The 17,623-nt window shown below is 41.7% G+C and overlaps 1 protein-coding gene across 3 annotated transcripts in view; it reads right to left on the bottom strand.

Moving 5' to 3' along the window:
- Window positions 1-16,940, bottom strand: part of NFATC3 (nuclear factor of activated T cells 3) — a 63,782-nt gene extending 46,842 nt beyond the window's left edge. For all 3 annotated transcript variants that reach the window (XM_054640574.2, XM_054640575.2, XM_054640576.2), the window contains exons 1-2: window positions 16,523-16,940; window positions 132-1,251 (exon numbers count right to left, since the gene is read on the bottom strand). In XM_054640574.2, the coding sequence (XP_054496549.1) occupies window positions 132-1,251; window positions 16,523-16,622 (1,220 nt within the window). In that variant the 5' untranslated portion in view covers window positions 16,623-16,940. The remainder of the gene's footprint in view (window positions 1-131; window positions 1,252-16,522) is intronic.
- Window positions 16,941-17,623: the final 683 nt, after the last annotated feature.

Raw genomic sequence — 17,623 nt, 5'->3', positions numbered from 1 at the left:
ATAGCATCCATCTGCCTTCAAGTTTTCTTTAAGAAATCTTAATGCATCCCTGCAATACAAGGGCATTTATATGTCTATTTAAGGTGCACAGGAGGGGAAAGGCAGGAAGGAGTCACTGTGTAACCACTCACCGGAATATAGGAGTGTGACCAGGCTTCGGCTTGTTCCAAGTAAAGTGCGAAGGAACAGAAAGAAATTGGTCTCCGGGCAAGTCCTTTTTCAAGGTGTGCTGAGAGCCAGAGCAATCATCCACTGCAGTTTCAAGGGATGATGACAAGGTACCTTGCTCTTCAGGACAGATATCTATTTTTCCAGATAAAGTGGCAGTCTGATCCTCTGAGGTCTTTCTGGTTTTTAGAGGAATATCAGTCTCTGTACAACACTGAAATGGTGAAAGCCCAGAGTTAAGGCCTTGTACATTGTGAATGGAAGTGTTCAGCCACGTGTCTTCTGTTATGCTTCCTCTGGGAGAATGGCCGGGTGATGGAGTTGGAGAGTGGTGAGGAGAGAGAGAACCAGCATAGCAAATCTCAGCACTGGAGTGGCGGCGCTTCCCACAGGGGGATGTAGGTCTGGATGAGGGCCTTGATGTTGGTCTAGGGCTCAGCCAGTTTTCATCTGTAATACTAGTTCTGGGAGAGTGGCAGGGAGACTGTCTGGGTGACAAGGCATGCCCAAACCCATACGGCTGCTGCCACGATTCATCACTGGGACCTCTCGGAGAACCTCCGGGTGATGCCAAAGGAGAGCCAAGGGTAAATCGAGCAGCTGCTTCATTTAGCTCTGAGTCTACATCATCATAAACATGGGAAATGGATTCACAGGAGGAAGCATCTGAAAACCAACTCCTGGATGAAATGCTGCTGGCAGGGCTGGGACTAAGGGATGATTCCCTATACGATGGCTCCAGAGGAAGATACAGATGGTCCCGGGAAGGCCTTTCCATATACTCATTTTCTGTGCCATTTGTGTGTAATTCATCTTCATTGGCCTCAATCCCCTGGTGACAGTTGGGTGAAATCGATGTGATTTGAATGCTGGGGCACTCGAAGGGTTTGGGTCCACCTAGTGGACTGTACTTGGATTCTGGTACCTCACAAGTGCCTTCATAGTTCTTGTGACTCTGAAATCTCGTAGGAGAGGAGTGAGACTGCAGTCCATGGCGAGGAATACAAATTGGCTGGTTGACAGAGGATGATGGCTGCTCTACATTAAAGATGTATATGGATGCACAGTCATCTGACTCAAGATCTGAAAACGAAATTAAAAAAGATAAAAAAGTAGTAAGAGACAGAATGCAATACTTGGATAAATGCCATAAACAAAATCCTTTGCTTCCCAGATACGGATTGTTATCAACATCCTAGACATTTCCCATTACACTAGTTACACAAAATAAAGCTAATTCTTAGTTTTAAGTTTTCCCCAGTCTATTTTACAACTAAATATGACTACAGTATGATTTTCTATCATAAATCCTGTTTTCAATCTGATTTCACAGTTTATACACATCTTCATAGAGAAATTATAATGCAAACAGAAAAATGGGTTAAAATCCTGAAAGGCTCTAAGCTTGAACACTCAATTCAAACTTCATCTTTCATAACTGTATTCCACTTATAATTAAACATTTTTAATCAAAAATCGTTAAAAGTTTATCTTTTTGACACAAATAGGATGAAGGTACTTTCTGCAAGTCCTGTCAATACTTACAAGCACCAGAACATCACATCCATAGTACAGATCTACTTTAACAATAGAAAGCATCTTACAGTGACTCAGAAGATTATGAACTGCTAAAAACATTCAACCAAAGAAGGCCTAACAAGGAGTATTATTCAAGAAACTATAAAGAATTGTATTCCTAAGATATATTTTTTGCAGGTTAGAAAACTCTCAAGTGCCTATGCTAAATAGCATTTTTCAGTGCAGTTGCATGAAGTATGAGCACAAGTTGTTCAGCAAAATAAGGCAAAACAAAATATTCTCAGACCACACTAACTTATCCAAAACACAGGAAATATTCCAAAGAAAAACAAGCAATTGAGAAGGAGTACAAGTCCCGTTATCAAAATCAGCAACTTTGTCTCACAGAACTGAAGCAGTTTTTCTTGCCCCATTTCTCAATATTAAATTAACTGCCAATAGGAGACATTTGTCTGAAACAAATGTAGAAAACACAATTTTTTTTTCATATTTTGTAGGTACTGTGATTCCCCTCTTGTTTCTTTTCACTTGTAAATAGGGTCTTCACTCTTTAATTTTCCACAAATCCAGGCTAGATAACATAAATTGCATCTCTAGGTATTAGCTCTTTTGTAAAAATTATTTTTATCCTGAATACCAGCAGACTAATAATATTTGTTTTAAACTAAATGTATTCTCTCTCACAATCAGTTAAAATATCCAGACTGGAAGCTATGTATTTTAGACCTTTACATGAAAAAAAAAATTAGTTTGTTAATGAAGTCAGTCTATTTCACTAATAGCAATCAGCTTAAAATTAACTAAAACAAACAAAACATCAGCTCCTCAGAGACAGGGAAGCATTTTCAAATGAAGAGAAAGCACATTGTTACCAAGGAATGGACTACATTCCTCAGACTTCACAAAAAAAAACCAAAAAAGAAAAGGCTGAAGTTTCATGAGCAGGGAACAACTCTATAAGAAATCTATTAAAGGTGGCATACATTGTATTTAAGGAGTACTTAGTAATATTATAAACACTGCATGATTTTATATGTATTATGGTTATGTATGACAATTATCCATATTATATATCATTAACTACTACTGTATGTGTTAAGAGCAAAGAAAATCAGCATAGGTTGATTTCTAAATATGCACACACTGAAAGAATCCGAGTTCTCAGGAAGGACTATTGCACATATCACACACAATTAACACAAGCTCACTACCAAAACTCCATATCCATTTTCTTTCACTAGGGTAACAAACATTTTTTAAAACTTTATTGAGGCTCTTTGTTTCTGCTGTTTTCCATCACAAAACATGAAATGCAGACAGTAATTGGTTCTAGGTTTTCCATATCTATTGGTGTACTGATGTGCAAGATCACAGATATCTGTTTCCTAACTCAGTATTAATAAAAGCATAGATCTAGGGAAGAAGAAGGCAATCCTATAAAGGCTATTATCTACCTTATCTTAGGAACAGGAGCAGCACATTGTTTGCACTAAACCTCTCACCATAGCAAAGGGCCTTCTTCCTCTTGCACCAATAATCAAGAAATCTTAAAATATTTAAGACAATTTCTCTACTTTCAGTGTCACAGGGATTTACAAAAAGCAGATGTAGATTCAGAATTTAATTTTCACAATGCTGAGGTGGAGAGATCAGACCAGCACAGCATTACCAACACCAGCTGGGAAGAAGAGGGGAAGAGATGGAGCAGACAGGAGACAGAACCTTTGTGACTCAGGCGTCTGTGGTCCCTGTCCTGGCTTTGGCTGTGCTGGCCGTTACCCCTCCCCAGCTGCACACACACAAAACAGGAAGCAAGAAACCTAATGAATACCCAATCCCAAAGCACACTTAACACTGTGAACACAACACGGTTTGAAGCCTAAATCACCCACATAATTTTCAGACTCAATTGATAAACATGTAGATTTATTTCAGTCTGTGCACACAAATCCTCCCCCTTACAGTTAATGTGTTTAAATAACCTGTTAGCTGCTCACAAAAAGGACAACACTAAGACCTTTACAAATCATGTCATTAATTCTACTAAATTATTTACCAGAAATTATTTTTGTCCTAATAAAGATTGCAGAGAATCCAATCTGAAAGAGCCCTCTAACCTATCTTAAGGAACTAGTAACATACAAACACAAATAGACAGCTGGGGGGGAGGGGGGAAAGAAAAAATGAAAAAAACTTCACCGATAACCCTTAAAAGAGAAAGCAGTGAGAATAGCACAAAACAAATCCACCACAGGGCTTCAAGAAGCAGAGGGTAAACAAACAAAGGGAAGTCTCACAATAGGCAAGTGTAAGGAAAAAAGAGTTATGGAGAAGCCCGAGGGGAAAAAATAGAGTTCTGGAAATCTGGTTACTTCATAGGAGAGCTATTACATCCAAACAATCCTGTCGGGGGAGGAAAGACAATAAAGAAGTTGGCCAAGTCATGAGGCCTTCACTGACCATAAAATATATGAAAGCACTCAAGACACAGAAACCAGGGCAGTCTATGAAGGTAGAGCACAAAAACTACCACAAGCACATGGGGTCAAGATGACAAAACAGACACAGCAAAATGCACAGACCAAGAGAAGTAGTGCCATTCACCTCCAATCCCTTCGTGCCACTGAAAAGGCAGGTGTGCTAAATGCTTTTGCTTTAGTAAGGACAACAGAATAAACTGCTAATAAAGATAACAGCAATACAGAGTAAAGAAAACTGGACTCAATAAAAGGTTAAAAAATAATGAAGGATTATGGGCCAATAAGTTCAACTTCAGTTTTAGAAGTAGTATTAATAGTTTATTTGTTCCAGTAAGCATTTTAAAGGAGACAAAGAAACAAAACAAGTCACTGTTTCCTAAGAACAAACCACGTCAAACACATTTTCTTTTACAATCAAAGGAGATCTTCTGGACAAATGGCATAGAAAGAAACTCAGCTTTGTCTTCACTTAGTAAGACTTTTGCCACTGAGAAGCACAGAGAAGCCATGAGTCTTTAGAAATCTAGTGGAGTCTTCCTCCCCACCCTGCTGAGCTCAGGTTCACTACTGAGGGATCACAAAAATGAGCAGATGCTCTAGATTCACAGTGTATAAGCTAAATAAAGCTGCAGACTTTCACTGCAATCTTGCATCAGGCGTGTGTGTCATCCACTGTCAATGAGAACCAGAAGGTTGCTCATTTTGAATGTACATTTGCTACTGTCTGGAAACAGCCTCGTGTACAGAAGCTCCTGTTCAGCATTAAAACAATGCTGGCTCATCCCTTACTAAGCTGCTAACTACACTTCAACATAAGCTGTCGAACTGGGGAATATAATTAAATAATGTCCAGAACAACTGCTTCTAAAGTACATTTTGCTTGCTACTTGCTGTATCAGAGTGCACATTCAGGAGTAGCAATGCTTGCCCACCAGTTGCTCACTCCCCAGTGTTGTACTGGCACATGCACATGTGCAGCTGTGCACTCAGCCAGATTTCTCCAGAGAAGGAAGGTCAATTACTATCAAATGTCTGAACACAAGCCCTGTGCCAGAATTACCCAAACTGTTTTATTATTCTAAGTTTACAAGGCCATAAACAAACATTTTCAGACAATAGAAGCTGCTATAAGGTACGAAGAAAGTGCAACTTGACCCAGGTCTTATAAAACTACTACTGTGAAAACAGGATCAGCAATCAAGTCCTTTAAATACCATGAGGAAAGACCTGAACATGGACACAGACATCATGTGTGTTCTCAGGCAAGTCTGCCTCACTCACAAGCTTTAAAAAGAATGACCAACTCTTCTGTTTTCCACTTCTGTCATGACAGTTACCATTATCTCTTTCTGAACACAATGGTTACAAAAATATTTGTAAAAAGGGACAAAAAGCATATGTGGCTGGTTTTTTATTTCATTGCTCTGCAAGTTTGCACAAGTTTATATATTTCTTGGGATGAAAGAGGAGTCTTAATCCTTAAGACTAAGGCTAAGTACACAAAAGAAAAACTATTGGTTATTGACTAATTTGTGTTCCCTTAAGGAACACAAAAAAGTCAATAATCAATAATTTTTCGTAAAACGTAAAAACGCAATTGATGAGAGTTCTTCTAGGTACACTATTGCACTAAAGCTCTATAATTGGATATTTAACTCCAGTTTTCCACTACAAGCTATCAGTTCTCCAGAAACACTTCCTACAAGCTTAAACATCAGCTTAAAAAATCCCACAACCTCAAACTGAAACATAGCAATGTATTAGTTTGTAAGGAGTACAACTGACTAGCAAGCCAAATATGGTACTGAAAAAGAATAAATTGTGAAAAAAAATTAAGGTAGCAGGGTGGAGTAGGGGGAAACATCCTTCTAGACCAAAGTTAGCAATACATGAAGCAGTACTGCAGGTTTAAGTTTTCAGAAAGGGATGATTTACAACTCTCATTTTATGAAGCAGTTTACTCTCTTTGATGGTTTTGTGCTCTGTTTCATGGTCATGTCAGATTACTCAAAAAAGGATAAAAATGAATTTTACTTTTGTCAATCATGTATGCCAGAAGCTGTCCTGTTGTGCCAGTCACAATTTCACTCATTTTCTTTTGTTAAGCAAAGTATACTGGAAATGTAGAAGAAAAAGAACCTTCTCAACAGTGGGAGCTCATCCAGGAGTCTTTTCCAATCCTAGTCTGGATAAGAATTCATTATCCTTTGTAGAAATACAGAAGAATAAAGAAGCTGCAGTAGTTTCAGCAGTTTAAACAAGAGAAGAATCCAGCATATCAAATGTTTACAACAGACACTGACTAAAATAAGAACATACTGGCTCTTGGGGTGTAACTACACTAAGGTTTTTTGAGCAACAACCACCCTCCCACACACCTTCACACACAAGGGGGAGGGGAACTGAGAAGAGATGTTCTTTTAACACAGATGATTTTGGCAATCATATTTACAGTGCACTAACACCTGTATACATACAACTGACAGAATGGCAAGCTTTAGGACATGGGAGGAAAGAAGCAACCAGGACAGGAACTGCAGGTGTTCACTATCAAATAAAAACATAACATGCAACTAAATAAACCCTTAGGCCACAGCCTGGTACGCATTTAAACTAGAACTGCTGTCTTAGTGTACATCCAGCTTCACACTGAAGTAATGAAATTAAATTTCAAATAGGGAAAGAACAGCTTTGAGATATACTGCTAAAAGGTTATGTACAAGGCAGGTAAAGAATTAAACTTGTAACTGTAAGATTCAACAAGAATTAGTCACTCTAAGTTCAGTTACAAAACAGAAAATAACAACCGGATGCGCTAAGCAGTGTTTATACCTGTGCCTTCTCCAGCTCTCCTGCTATCTCTGCTTGATATGAAGCATGTCTTTAAATGAGAACTTTAAAAAGCCTTTGATTCAGTATTTAAGGATTATTCATTAATACTCAGGTTAAAAAAAATCTGCTTCTTGCTTCAGAAGCCTCCAAGTTCTGTGGGCTCCTCTTTGGTTCCTATTTTTAATCTGTGGCTATATCATTCAAGAACACATTGTATTTCACTGCATAATAACCTTGTAGACAAAACAGAAGCTGCTGCCCTCCAGTTTGATGAAGTCTCATTTGTCATTCACTGTCAGATCAAAGGTAATCAGCATGACCCAGTAGTGGAGAGATATTAGTGTACAGCCTTTTGGAAACAGCACAGTGCATGGGCACAGCAGGTACTATCACACAGTATGAGCAGCCATCTGACACTGCTGTTCTGGAGATGAACTCCCTTATTCTGTATGATCAGCTGTTGGAGTCTGCAAAAGGACTGCAGCCCTGCAACCCCAGAGCATTTCAGATGTGTAGATGTGAGACCTGAGAGAAGCCTGATCACTCCCAAACTGGTGTGCTGTGCCTGACCCACTGGAAGTAGACTGAGCATAAAGGTAAGAGAGAAGATTAGGCAAATACCAAGTGAAGGGAACAAGGGAATTAATCGTGGGTAGTAATTGCCAGCAGGCCAGGTTTGCCTAGATTCTTGCTACTGTGGGCCAATTTACCATGCACAACTCTTCCTTTGTGGAGGCAAAACCAACAGGCTCCATGAAAAGGCTCTCCAGTCATTCAAACAGAATGAACTGAAATCCTCACCTAATTCACCTAACTCCTACATGGATGCCTTTACCACCAACTGACTTCTAACACGACCTTGCTCACAGCAACCTGCTGCTCTATACAGAGACACTGCCAGTTCACTGCTCCAGTCCTGAAGCAAGCACTGAGCAGAAACCAAGCTTGCAAAATCAGAAGGTGTTAAGTAGGGCTGTATCAAAGAAAACAGACAGAAGCGTGCAAGAAAATTTGTATTTTAGTTTACAGGAGAGTACGGTGACACAGAGCAGGGTCTTTGTGCAAAGTGGTAGAAAAGGAGAGCACTCAGCCAAGGCAAGATGTCTGAATGGGGAGCAGTTACACAGTGGAGGGGAGACTGAAATGGGGGCATCCCCTTTCTGAATATCAAATAGAGCATGACACAGAGATTGAGAACTGGTATCAATAATATCCGAACAAACTCGTTTGGGAACTCTTCACACCTCGGCCAAATTACACTGTACTGCTGCAGCTGCCTGCATGACAGAGGGCAAACCATTCCACAGCAGGCACTCCTACCATGTAGGTAACTCAGTATTTCAAACCATCAATTTTTACAACTTTTCACCAATATTTTTATAATGCAGCGGACTTCAGGTGCATTCAACTCAAAGGCTGTGTACATCAAAGAACTGTAATGAGCCAGAATGACAATCTGAAACTGCCTTGTTTTCCCATCTGCTCACATGAATGTAGAATCAGAAACACCTTGAATTCACTTTGCTAGATTGATACAGTAAAAGGCAGAAACACAGTTCAGCCAAATGAAAAAGAGGAGGCTAAAGCTGAGCACAAATACTATTTTTCTCAGCAAGGCTCAGAACGACACCCCAAAATAAAGAGGTGGTGATATTAGCATGCCTCATGACTGTGCCACATGTAACTGCATCTCTTCCCAGGGTCCTAAATGGCTTGTGTTTATTCCAGCAGGACTGGAGGTATCCCCACATACTGTACATCAGCCTAACTCCTGCCTCCAGCAAAAAAAGCTTGGCAATTTGAAGGACAGCAGCATTTGCTCTCAAAAGACTAAACATGACAAATTACACTGATGAAATACAGAGACTTAGGTCATTTAAAGAAGCGGTGCAAAATAAAAAATGTTGACAGATTTTCTTAGTAGTTCTTTGGATTAAATAATGTATTTCCTTATGGCCTTGTTGTTTGAATACAGTTATCCCAAATTACACTACTAAAGCTTTTTGTAATCAGTTACTGAATCTCCTCATCTCCTTTGTGTCCTTGACTTAGGGAACAACTTCTAGAAAGCATCTAAAGATACACATGAGCAGCTATACATCACTGCAGATATTATTACAGGCCATTATGCAGCCATCAAAGCAGTGAATCATTGTCACTAACAGTTAATAAATGCAACATGATTGGATTAACAGTTTGTCATTCTGTCACACTTTCATTTTGGCTATGAAGATACAAGGGCTACTCTGTACAACAACTTTAGTTAAAAGGTGACAGCTTCTGCCCTGGCCCAACTACAGTCAGTCACAATTTCATTCCCTCTCTAGCACAGAGCAAATACTGCCCCTCTGAAAGGATGTCTAAGTCATCCTTCCATTTTTTCCAAAACCATTAAAAACATTAAAATATGGGATTAAAAAACCATTTCTCATAGCATTTGTTCCCCAAAAAAGCAATGTTAGCAGCCACTGAAACATGAGGACTCTCATTAACCCTCTCCATCAACCTGCTAAAAAAAAACCCCAGAAAACACCAAAAATATTCAACTCCATTCAATAATTTTTTCTATATTAAAAATATTTCTCACTTTTAGAAGTGATGACTAATCTTCAAAGTGCAGCCTGAGATACCATTTTAAAGGATGCAATTCCTATTAATCTAAATATTAATATAAATAATATGATACCACATTTTTGGTATTAATAAATTAGCTAAGTACTAGCTCATGTTTTTACCTACAAACATCTTTCATGCAACCTCAAATGAAGTTTTTGTTTCTGCTTTAAAAAACCCACCAAAATCATCACACAATACCAACTCAAACCACACACAGAATTCTATTTTCATGACTTTACTGCTGAAAGGTCATGGGTTTGTAGTCAGATCCCCAGAAAGTTCATTCTTCTCTCCTTCCACCAGACCTGCAGTGCTTCAGATTCAAATTCATCTTCCCTGAATGACTTTGAACACTTCTATGATTTTTTAATGTTCTCTTTTGCCAGTATTTCACAACAGCACTCACAGATAGGTGTACTAAAGGTAGAAGAGAATGCTGCCTCCTTAATAAGCTTGCTCAGTTTTACTCAGCCTTACTGATCATTTCACTCATCTTGAATTCCACTGTCATTTGAACCCCCATGGCATGCCTGGACAAATGCAAGGACTTGGATGTTGTTTTACTGGCTGGGCTCTGTGCCAAGTCTGCTCCACGTACTTCCCTGGCCCACTAGGGCAGCTTGAGGCAACAGCTCCCGTATTTACGTTATTGCTGTGAACAGCCACACTGCTGCTTACTATTGACCCAGGCCCATCTACTCCAGTTTATTCTCTCTCACTCACAGCAACATTACAGAGCTGCCTACACTTCAGGTGGCATCTGACAAACTGCTTCCAGTTGGACAATACAGACCAAAGTAATGGGATCATCGTGTTTTAAGCAGAGGACTACTTTGAGAAACAGCAAGAAATTTTTAATTTTCAGAAATATGTAAGGCAAAAGCATTAGACCAAATGCTGACCTGAACCTGACCATCTCCCAAATCCCAAATCTCAAGATTTGTTTTCATTTACACTCTACCCACAATTCACTTGGGAAGAAAGGGGACAGAGAGTGATGTGCAACTATGAATTCACAAACAAAATAAGTGACATTTTGTCAAACTGGGGACCTTTATAACATCCCTGCAATACATAGTGACTCACTAGCTAGTGACTCTAGTCTGACATAGTAATGCACTATGTAGTGATCAAAGAACCATACTCCCAAAACAGAAAAGTTATTAAATTAGATTAGCTGCAACTACAACTGCTTTGCAACACCTCACAAAAGATTTTGGTGTTTTCCCTGAATAGTCTCATCCTGGTCAAGCTTCATTCAAATAGGCAAGATTTAATTTATCCAGAATACTGTGAAAAATCACAACATACTCAAACATGTCAGCTTGCCAGGATTACCATCTTAATCTCTTACTCTTAATTGCCAGGCAATTCTTGACTCCACTGATACCACTTTAGTGCACATTCTCCTTTGGTCCTTCCTCAGTGTTTCTCTAAGCTATCTTGAAGTCACAAGACCCTCTGGTTTTGGTCAGATGCAGCTGTTTGGTTTTCCCTCCTCCCCCCTATCAGCAGATTATATAACCACAGCCTATATGACTGATTTGCATTGTGTCCCTGTGTGTCAATCTTTTAAATGCAGATACCAGCATCCCCCAGCTCGTAAAACAAAATGATAGTAGCTCAATTTCCTGCAAGTGGTGGTTTATCACTATATATTTAATACTCAGTTATCAAAGAAATATTTCTGTTAGAAAGTGTCATTTATATCTAAGAGAGAAAAAAATAAATGGATTCAAGTAACTTATCCATTCATTCCTTTGTTGGAGTAGCACCAGCTGATCCTATTCTTAACCACATGAGCACTCTTTTAACATTTGTATAGCAAATGTTAACAGACCAGCACAGACAGCTGTATTTAGATGGATGGCTCAAATTATATATATTAACCACAGTTACCATCTTGTGCAAAGACTTTCTCTCCTACCAATTCATATAGACACCCAAAGCTAAATAGAATCAAAATAATTTAAAAAATAATAAAACTTCAAGTGAAACAAACAGGTGTGCAAGGTAGCCTGGTAAACAGACTTCAAAAGATGTCTCACAAGCTCCTCTTACTCAGCTAGGGAAAGCCAACTTTGCAACAGTTCTGGACCAGCTCTTTTGAGCACAAAATCAAATTTCACCAAGAGCAATCCTCAGTCAACTCACTGTAAGTTCACAGCTACTGCCAGCATCCAGCCCTTCATTTCCCACTCAATCTAATTATAAGACTACTCTCTCTTTTCCACCACAACTTGATTTTCTTAAGATTATTTACTTTAATCACAACCTCAGGGAAAAGAACAAAAAGTTCAACGATGCTGCAAACTCTCATCAACAGCTTTGACTGTTTTCTACTCTCTACCAACAATCCCTGACAGCAATACCAGTCATGAATGCACATTTAGGAAGGGAAAAAGGATACTTTATATATTAATGATGAAGGCAAAGCTATAAAGACTAGTATTGTGGTGGTGTTTGTCATAAGTCAATGGTTTGAAGACTTGTACGGCACACATAAATGAAATAACACATACATAGTGCCAGTTTTCACTACAAGAGAGCTCTGCCTAGCTGAGGGAAAATCCAGCACCCATCATCACTTCAGAGCACTTGGTATGTGGGCAGGAGACAACTGCTGAGCAGCCCAAGCAGCTCATGGATGGTCACAGAGAAAGGTCTGACACAAAAACCTTCAGAAAAGATCAGGTATTACTTTGACAGTCACTTCAGCAAAATGTGCATTTCAGTCGTGTTTTCCAGTAACAAACCAATAACCCACCAGCTCTAAGTGAAAGGAAAAACATCTCAGAGGAGAACAGGAGTAGAAGTTTGTAAATCAATGAAAGAGACAAATCCCAACTCAGCGTCCTTATGCAGAATGAGGCTGCAGCTCACAGAGGTTTCTGAACAGTTGCTAAATTCATCACAGACCTGGGATGTTTTCATACTCTTCAGAAGAAAAGAAGAGATATCATAAGATTCATTTGTAACAAGATTACCAAATAATATTACCTAACCAAATGTTAAGTCACAGGAAATATGAAGAACCCGTTTTCATCTTGTTTCACGGTTTCCAATAAAATAAAATAAATACTATGAACCTGAAGTCCAAGGAGGGTAGTTTGATCAGTTCTTTTAAAGCATTCATATTGTGGGAAAGCAAATAAACAAAATCAACCAGGGAAGATTATTTACATGGAAATATTAACTTCTCTACTTCATAATCCAAGAACAAAAGGTAGAAGTTAAGGTGAAACTCCTATTACTGTTTCACGGGGTAACGAAACATTGGCCCCTCTTTAGCTCTTATAATACTTCATCAGAAATAACAGGAGCATTTTAGGCAGGAGGCTGAACAGCAGCATCAGTAACTCATCTGTAACTCTTCATCTTCTGCATACTGAACAGTTTGCAGCCTCTAATTTTAAGTTAGTTCTGATTTCACATACCAGGAAGAAATAGTTTTGCAAGACACAGAACCCTATAAGATCCCAAACTCTCAGCTTAGTAGTATATACTCCAAGTACAGCTTTTACCTTGAAAAGTTCATTCTTTTAAAGAGAAGATGAACCCTTAAAATAAAACTTCAGAAAATATTACAGCAACTCACATTTGCTTTCATTTTGAGAAGTTTGGCATTTAAAAAGTATAACGTGTTCTCAGCAGTGTGAAAAACTCAATGCAGTTTAATTGCCTAATAAATTCTAGACAAATTCCCCAAAATTACACTGAATAGAATTGCAAAACTGCTGGTGGTGAAGGGAATCGGGGCATCATTACAAAAGCATTCCAGCTAATTCAATTACTCAAGTGTCACATATTACATCCCAAAGGTCCCTTCATCAAAAAGGCCAAACCAGGTGGCACATCAAACACTGTCACTGCCAGCTGCAAGCCAGTGACATCTCTGTTAGCAGACTGTGGAGGACCTGAACGATCTGTAAAGCACGGGCTGCCTCAGACATTTCAAATGCAGCTGGTACAAGGTGGCACGATGCAATCGGATGCTACTGCAGCTACCCAAACTTTGGCAACAAAGAGCAAAGCAAAGATATTTGGTTCACTTCAGAGTGATCTATAGCATTAACTTTGGGAAATGGAGGCTTGAATTTCTTGGTCATAAAAAGATGAAGAAAGAACTGTAGCTAGAACTGTACCAAATGCTTTTAGTGCTTAACAATACAAAATCAAAGAGACAATTTCTTTGTTCTTTGGGATAAGAACACCGAACAAACAGAGAAACAGAAAGCAAGTTTGCAGGAACTCTTGCTCAGTACCTAACATCCACTTGAAGGCAGCTGAAGAGCTTTTGAGAATTTTTAATTTAGGAAATTTCTACCTCAACTCAAAACCTACTGGGAATGGGCTACCCCTTTTAATTTCAATCCAAGTATTCTGCAAAGACTGCAGTATTACACTAGGGATTGCAAGCATCTTCACACATCTTCCTTCATGCATTCTCCTCTGCAGCAAGAACTACAACTTTCAGATGAAGCAAAGAAGCACTAATGCAGAACAGAGGTCTCAAGTCCTGCCACTTCACACAAAACTACAAATGTCAGTCCTGCTATCCTGAAACCCACTGAAAATGTTCTGTGGAACAACTAAAGATCCCAGCTGATTTAATTTCCCTTACTCTTCTTTTAATAACATAAAAGGGGTAATCTCCTGCCTGGCATTAGCACTTTCTTAGTAGTTCAGATATCAAAAGTATTTCAAGGAAATGAAAGAATAGCTCACTTTTCCTTGCTTTTGATTACAAATACAGTTAAATATAAATATGAAACTGTATATACTCGCATGTGTACATATATAAAAGATACATATATAAAATCCTCACAACACTAGAGGAGTCTCAGTATAAAAGACACCATTAACATAGATTTCCATGTTATTTGCACAAGAACTTTGTACCAGACACTTCCTTCATCAGAATGCCAGTCTCAAACTTTTAGAGACAAAGCATGAAGGATCAGAATGTGTTTTTAGGTGTTCTCCATGATGATGGAAAACTGAGTAATTTTAGTAATATTTCTTTCAAATTAAGCAACTTTCCCTGTGACCTACATGTTTTATTATTAGCATACACCCTTATGCTTACTTTGCAGCACATCAGACACCACCATTGAAGGAAGTGATATGGGATTATGAAATAGATGCTTTAGGGAGCTCTAAGAACTTTTTTTTTTTTTTTGTTCATCTAATGTATTTGGAGGAGGGGTAAGGGAAAAAATAGATTTCCAATATGGGACCTCTCATATGAATTCTAGTTCTTCATGTGTAAAATCCATGGGCAGAATAAACAGATGAGCTCTGGCAATACTTTTAACAGAGGACATGAAGGCAGAGTCCTACTCTAACCCTTTCCCCCGAAGGCCACATCTGTGCACAGCAGGCAAGATCATCTCCAGAATTCTACAAAACAGTAAAATTACTTGAGGTTCAGATGCAGAATTTCTTACTGAGTGCTACAGCAAACAAACTAGTTCATGGTTCAAATATCACATTTTTAAATTTGACATAAGAATAGTTTTGACTTATCAAGCATGGAAAATTCTCTGTATTCAGAGTAACATCTGAACAGCTTATTAAGGACTGCTACCCAAATACAAATATAACAGTGAGTTGATACCACACTAGTATTTCCAGCTTTCTGAGAAACTTGTTCTCTCATTCTCATCTATCATCAACAAAGGAACATAGTTTAGACAACCGGTTTTATGTCAAAATAATAGAAATGGGGGTGTCAAAATTATTTTTGTTATCATTTATTCACATGTTTTCCATTGTTTTCATACGGTACTGTAGTGCACTTATCTATGCAGAATTCAGGCCCCCTTCACAACACCCACCATCTGCTATTGTACTGAGATGGAAAATAGACAAAGCCTTCCCTGATCTGAACGAATTTGCAAATTAAATCTGAGCATCAAGAAAGTTAGGGATTTTCTAAGGAGTTAATCCTGAGTGCTTTCACACAGACTGTATCAAACAAATTTTTTTCTAATTAACTTAGGCAGACAACCGAGTCAAACAACATGGCTGCATCATTTAGCCTGGATACAGCCGTGTTTCAAGCTATCTTATCATCTAACACTTGCACATAAGACAACCCATTACCAATCAAAACTTATTTCAAGTACGTTAGAAAATAAAGCACGCAGCCATCAAACTCTGGTACAGCTAAACAAGGCACAGCTGGTCCTTATTGATTCTTCACGCCACAGTTCACAGGGAATACTTTGTTTTCTGCAGTTTCAAGAAATACGAGCATTTTAAAACGGCATTTTCAGGCTCCAGTACTACAAAACAAAGTAAAATGGAAGCACTCCGATATGTATGCGTGCATTTGCACACACGGACCCAAAGAGCCATCACATCTCAACACGCGGTGCTCGCCCGTGCACACGTACACAAAGTCTGCAAAACACACTGGGATGTTCTATATACGGGGAACACTTCTGCTGAAACTTTTCATCGCAAGTGCCCGAGCGCTGCCCTGCTCCGGCCCCGTTAACACTTTGCTGCTCTCTGCCCGGTCCCTCCCCGGGCTCGGGGGGCGTGGGGCCACCAGATCCAACCCGGGGCCTTTTCCCCGCCGGCGCCACCGCGCCCGGGGCGGCTCCTCCCGCACGATGCGAGCTCTTGGGTTTCTTTTCCCAAAGAAAGTTGTTACGGCGGGGAGAGGCCCGGCCGGTCGCTCCTGAGCCCCCGCGTCCCGCGGGAGGAACGGGAGCGGCGCCGGGAAGCGGCCGCGGCCTGAGGGACGGACGGACGGCGCCGCTCCCCCCGGGCTGTCGCCTCCCGCAGCGGCGGGGCCGGCGCAGTCCCCGCTGCCCTCCCCGCCTCGTTCGGAGGAAAACAAGAACCCGACCGACCCCCCCGGCCCCGGGGCGCACCTGCGGGCCCCAGCGGCGGCCCGGGGCCGGGCTGCCCGTCCTCGCCGAAGATCAGCCTGAAGTCGAACTCGTCGGTGGCGCCGCAGTTTGCCGTAGTCATGGGTTTGGCCGGCGAGGCGCAGCGAGACCCCGTCGCCCCTCAGGGCCGCGCCGGGTCCTGCCGGGCTGCGCTCGCCCCTCAGGAGCGCCGCATAACACCGGGCGGCGGAGGGGCCGGAGGCGGGGCGGCGGCGCGAGCGGCGGCTGCGGCCCCAGCGCGAGCTCCGGTGCCCGGACGCTTCTGTCACTCGGGGGGGGCGGGCGCCTACTCCGGGCTGCGGCTGGACCCGCCCCCGCGCCGCGCCCCGGGCAGCGCCCCCCGCCCCGGCCCGCCCCGCCGGGCCCTCCCCCTTCTGTCCGTGCGTCCTCCGTCCGTCCCTCCCGCGGTGACGTCACGGCACCGACAGCACCCCGTGACCGCCGCCCGTGCCACCGAGGGACCGAGAGAGAGGGAGAGACCGCCTCGCCCTCCCGGCGCCGCGGGGCCTGCCGGGAGTTGTAGTCGGCGCTCGGCGCCCAATCGGGCGCGGCCAGCGGCGCGCGGAGGGCGGGGCCGCGCGCGGGGCGCGGTGCCACGTGTCGGTCCCGCCGCCACCGGCAGCGCCTGCCCCGCTCCGAGCCCGCTCCGCTCCCAGTCCTGCTCCGGACCCGGACCCGCTCCGTGACCCTTCCTCACAGCGCGGTCCGAGCAAAGGAGCCGAATTCCCTTGCGGCGTGCGGAGCGTTACTTTCTAAAACACCGCATGTAAATAGGCGGTGCTCTTGGCACCAGCTAATGACTGGAACCATTAGGTAGGATGGCGTAAGCTGAGGAATGTCGCTTGGGTAACAAATGCTGCCTCCAGCACTCAAAGCTGTTAGCTGCTTGCCTTCCGGCTCAGTGGCAACAGTGGCAGTCAAGCAAACATAGAACCACAGAATATTGAGCTGGAAGGGAGCCACAAGGATACCCCAACTCCAGGGCCAGCACAGGACACCCCAAGAACCCCACCGTGTGTCTGAGCACCCTGTCCGAACACTCCCTGAACTTTGGGAGGTTTGGGGCTGTGACCGCTTCCTACG

The sequence above is a fragment of the Agelaius phoeniceus genome, chromosome 12, assembly GCF_051311805.1.
Source record: "Agelaius phoeniceus isolate bAgePho1 chromosome 12, bAgePho1.hap1, whole genome shotgun sequence".
In the NCBI taxonomy this organism is placed as follows: domain Eukaryota; kingdom Metazoa; phylum Chordata; class Aves; order Passeriformes; family Icteridae; genus Agelaius; species Agelaius phoeniceus.
This window is presented reverse-complemented; position numbering and strand designations above follow the sequence as displayed.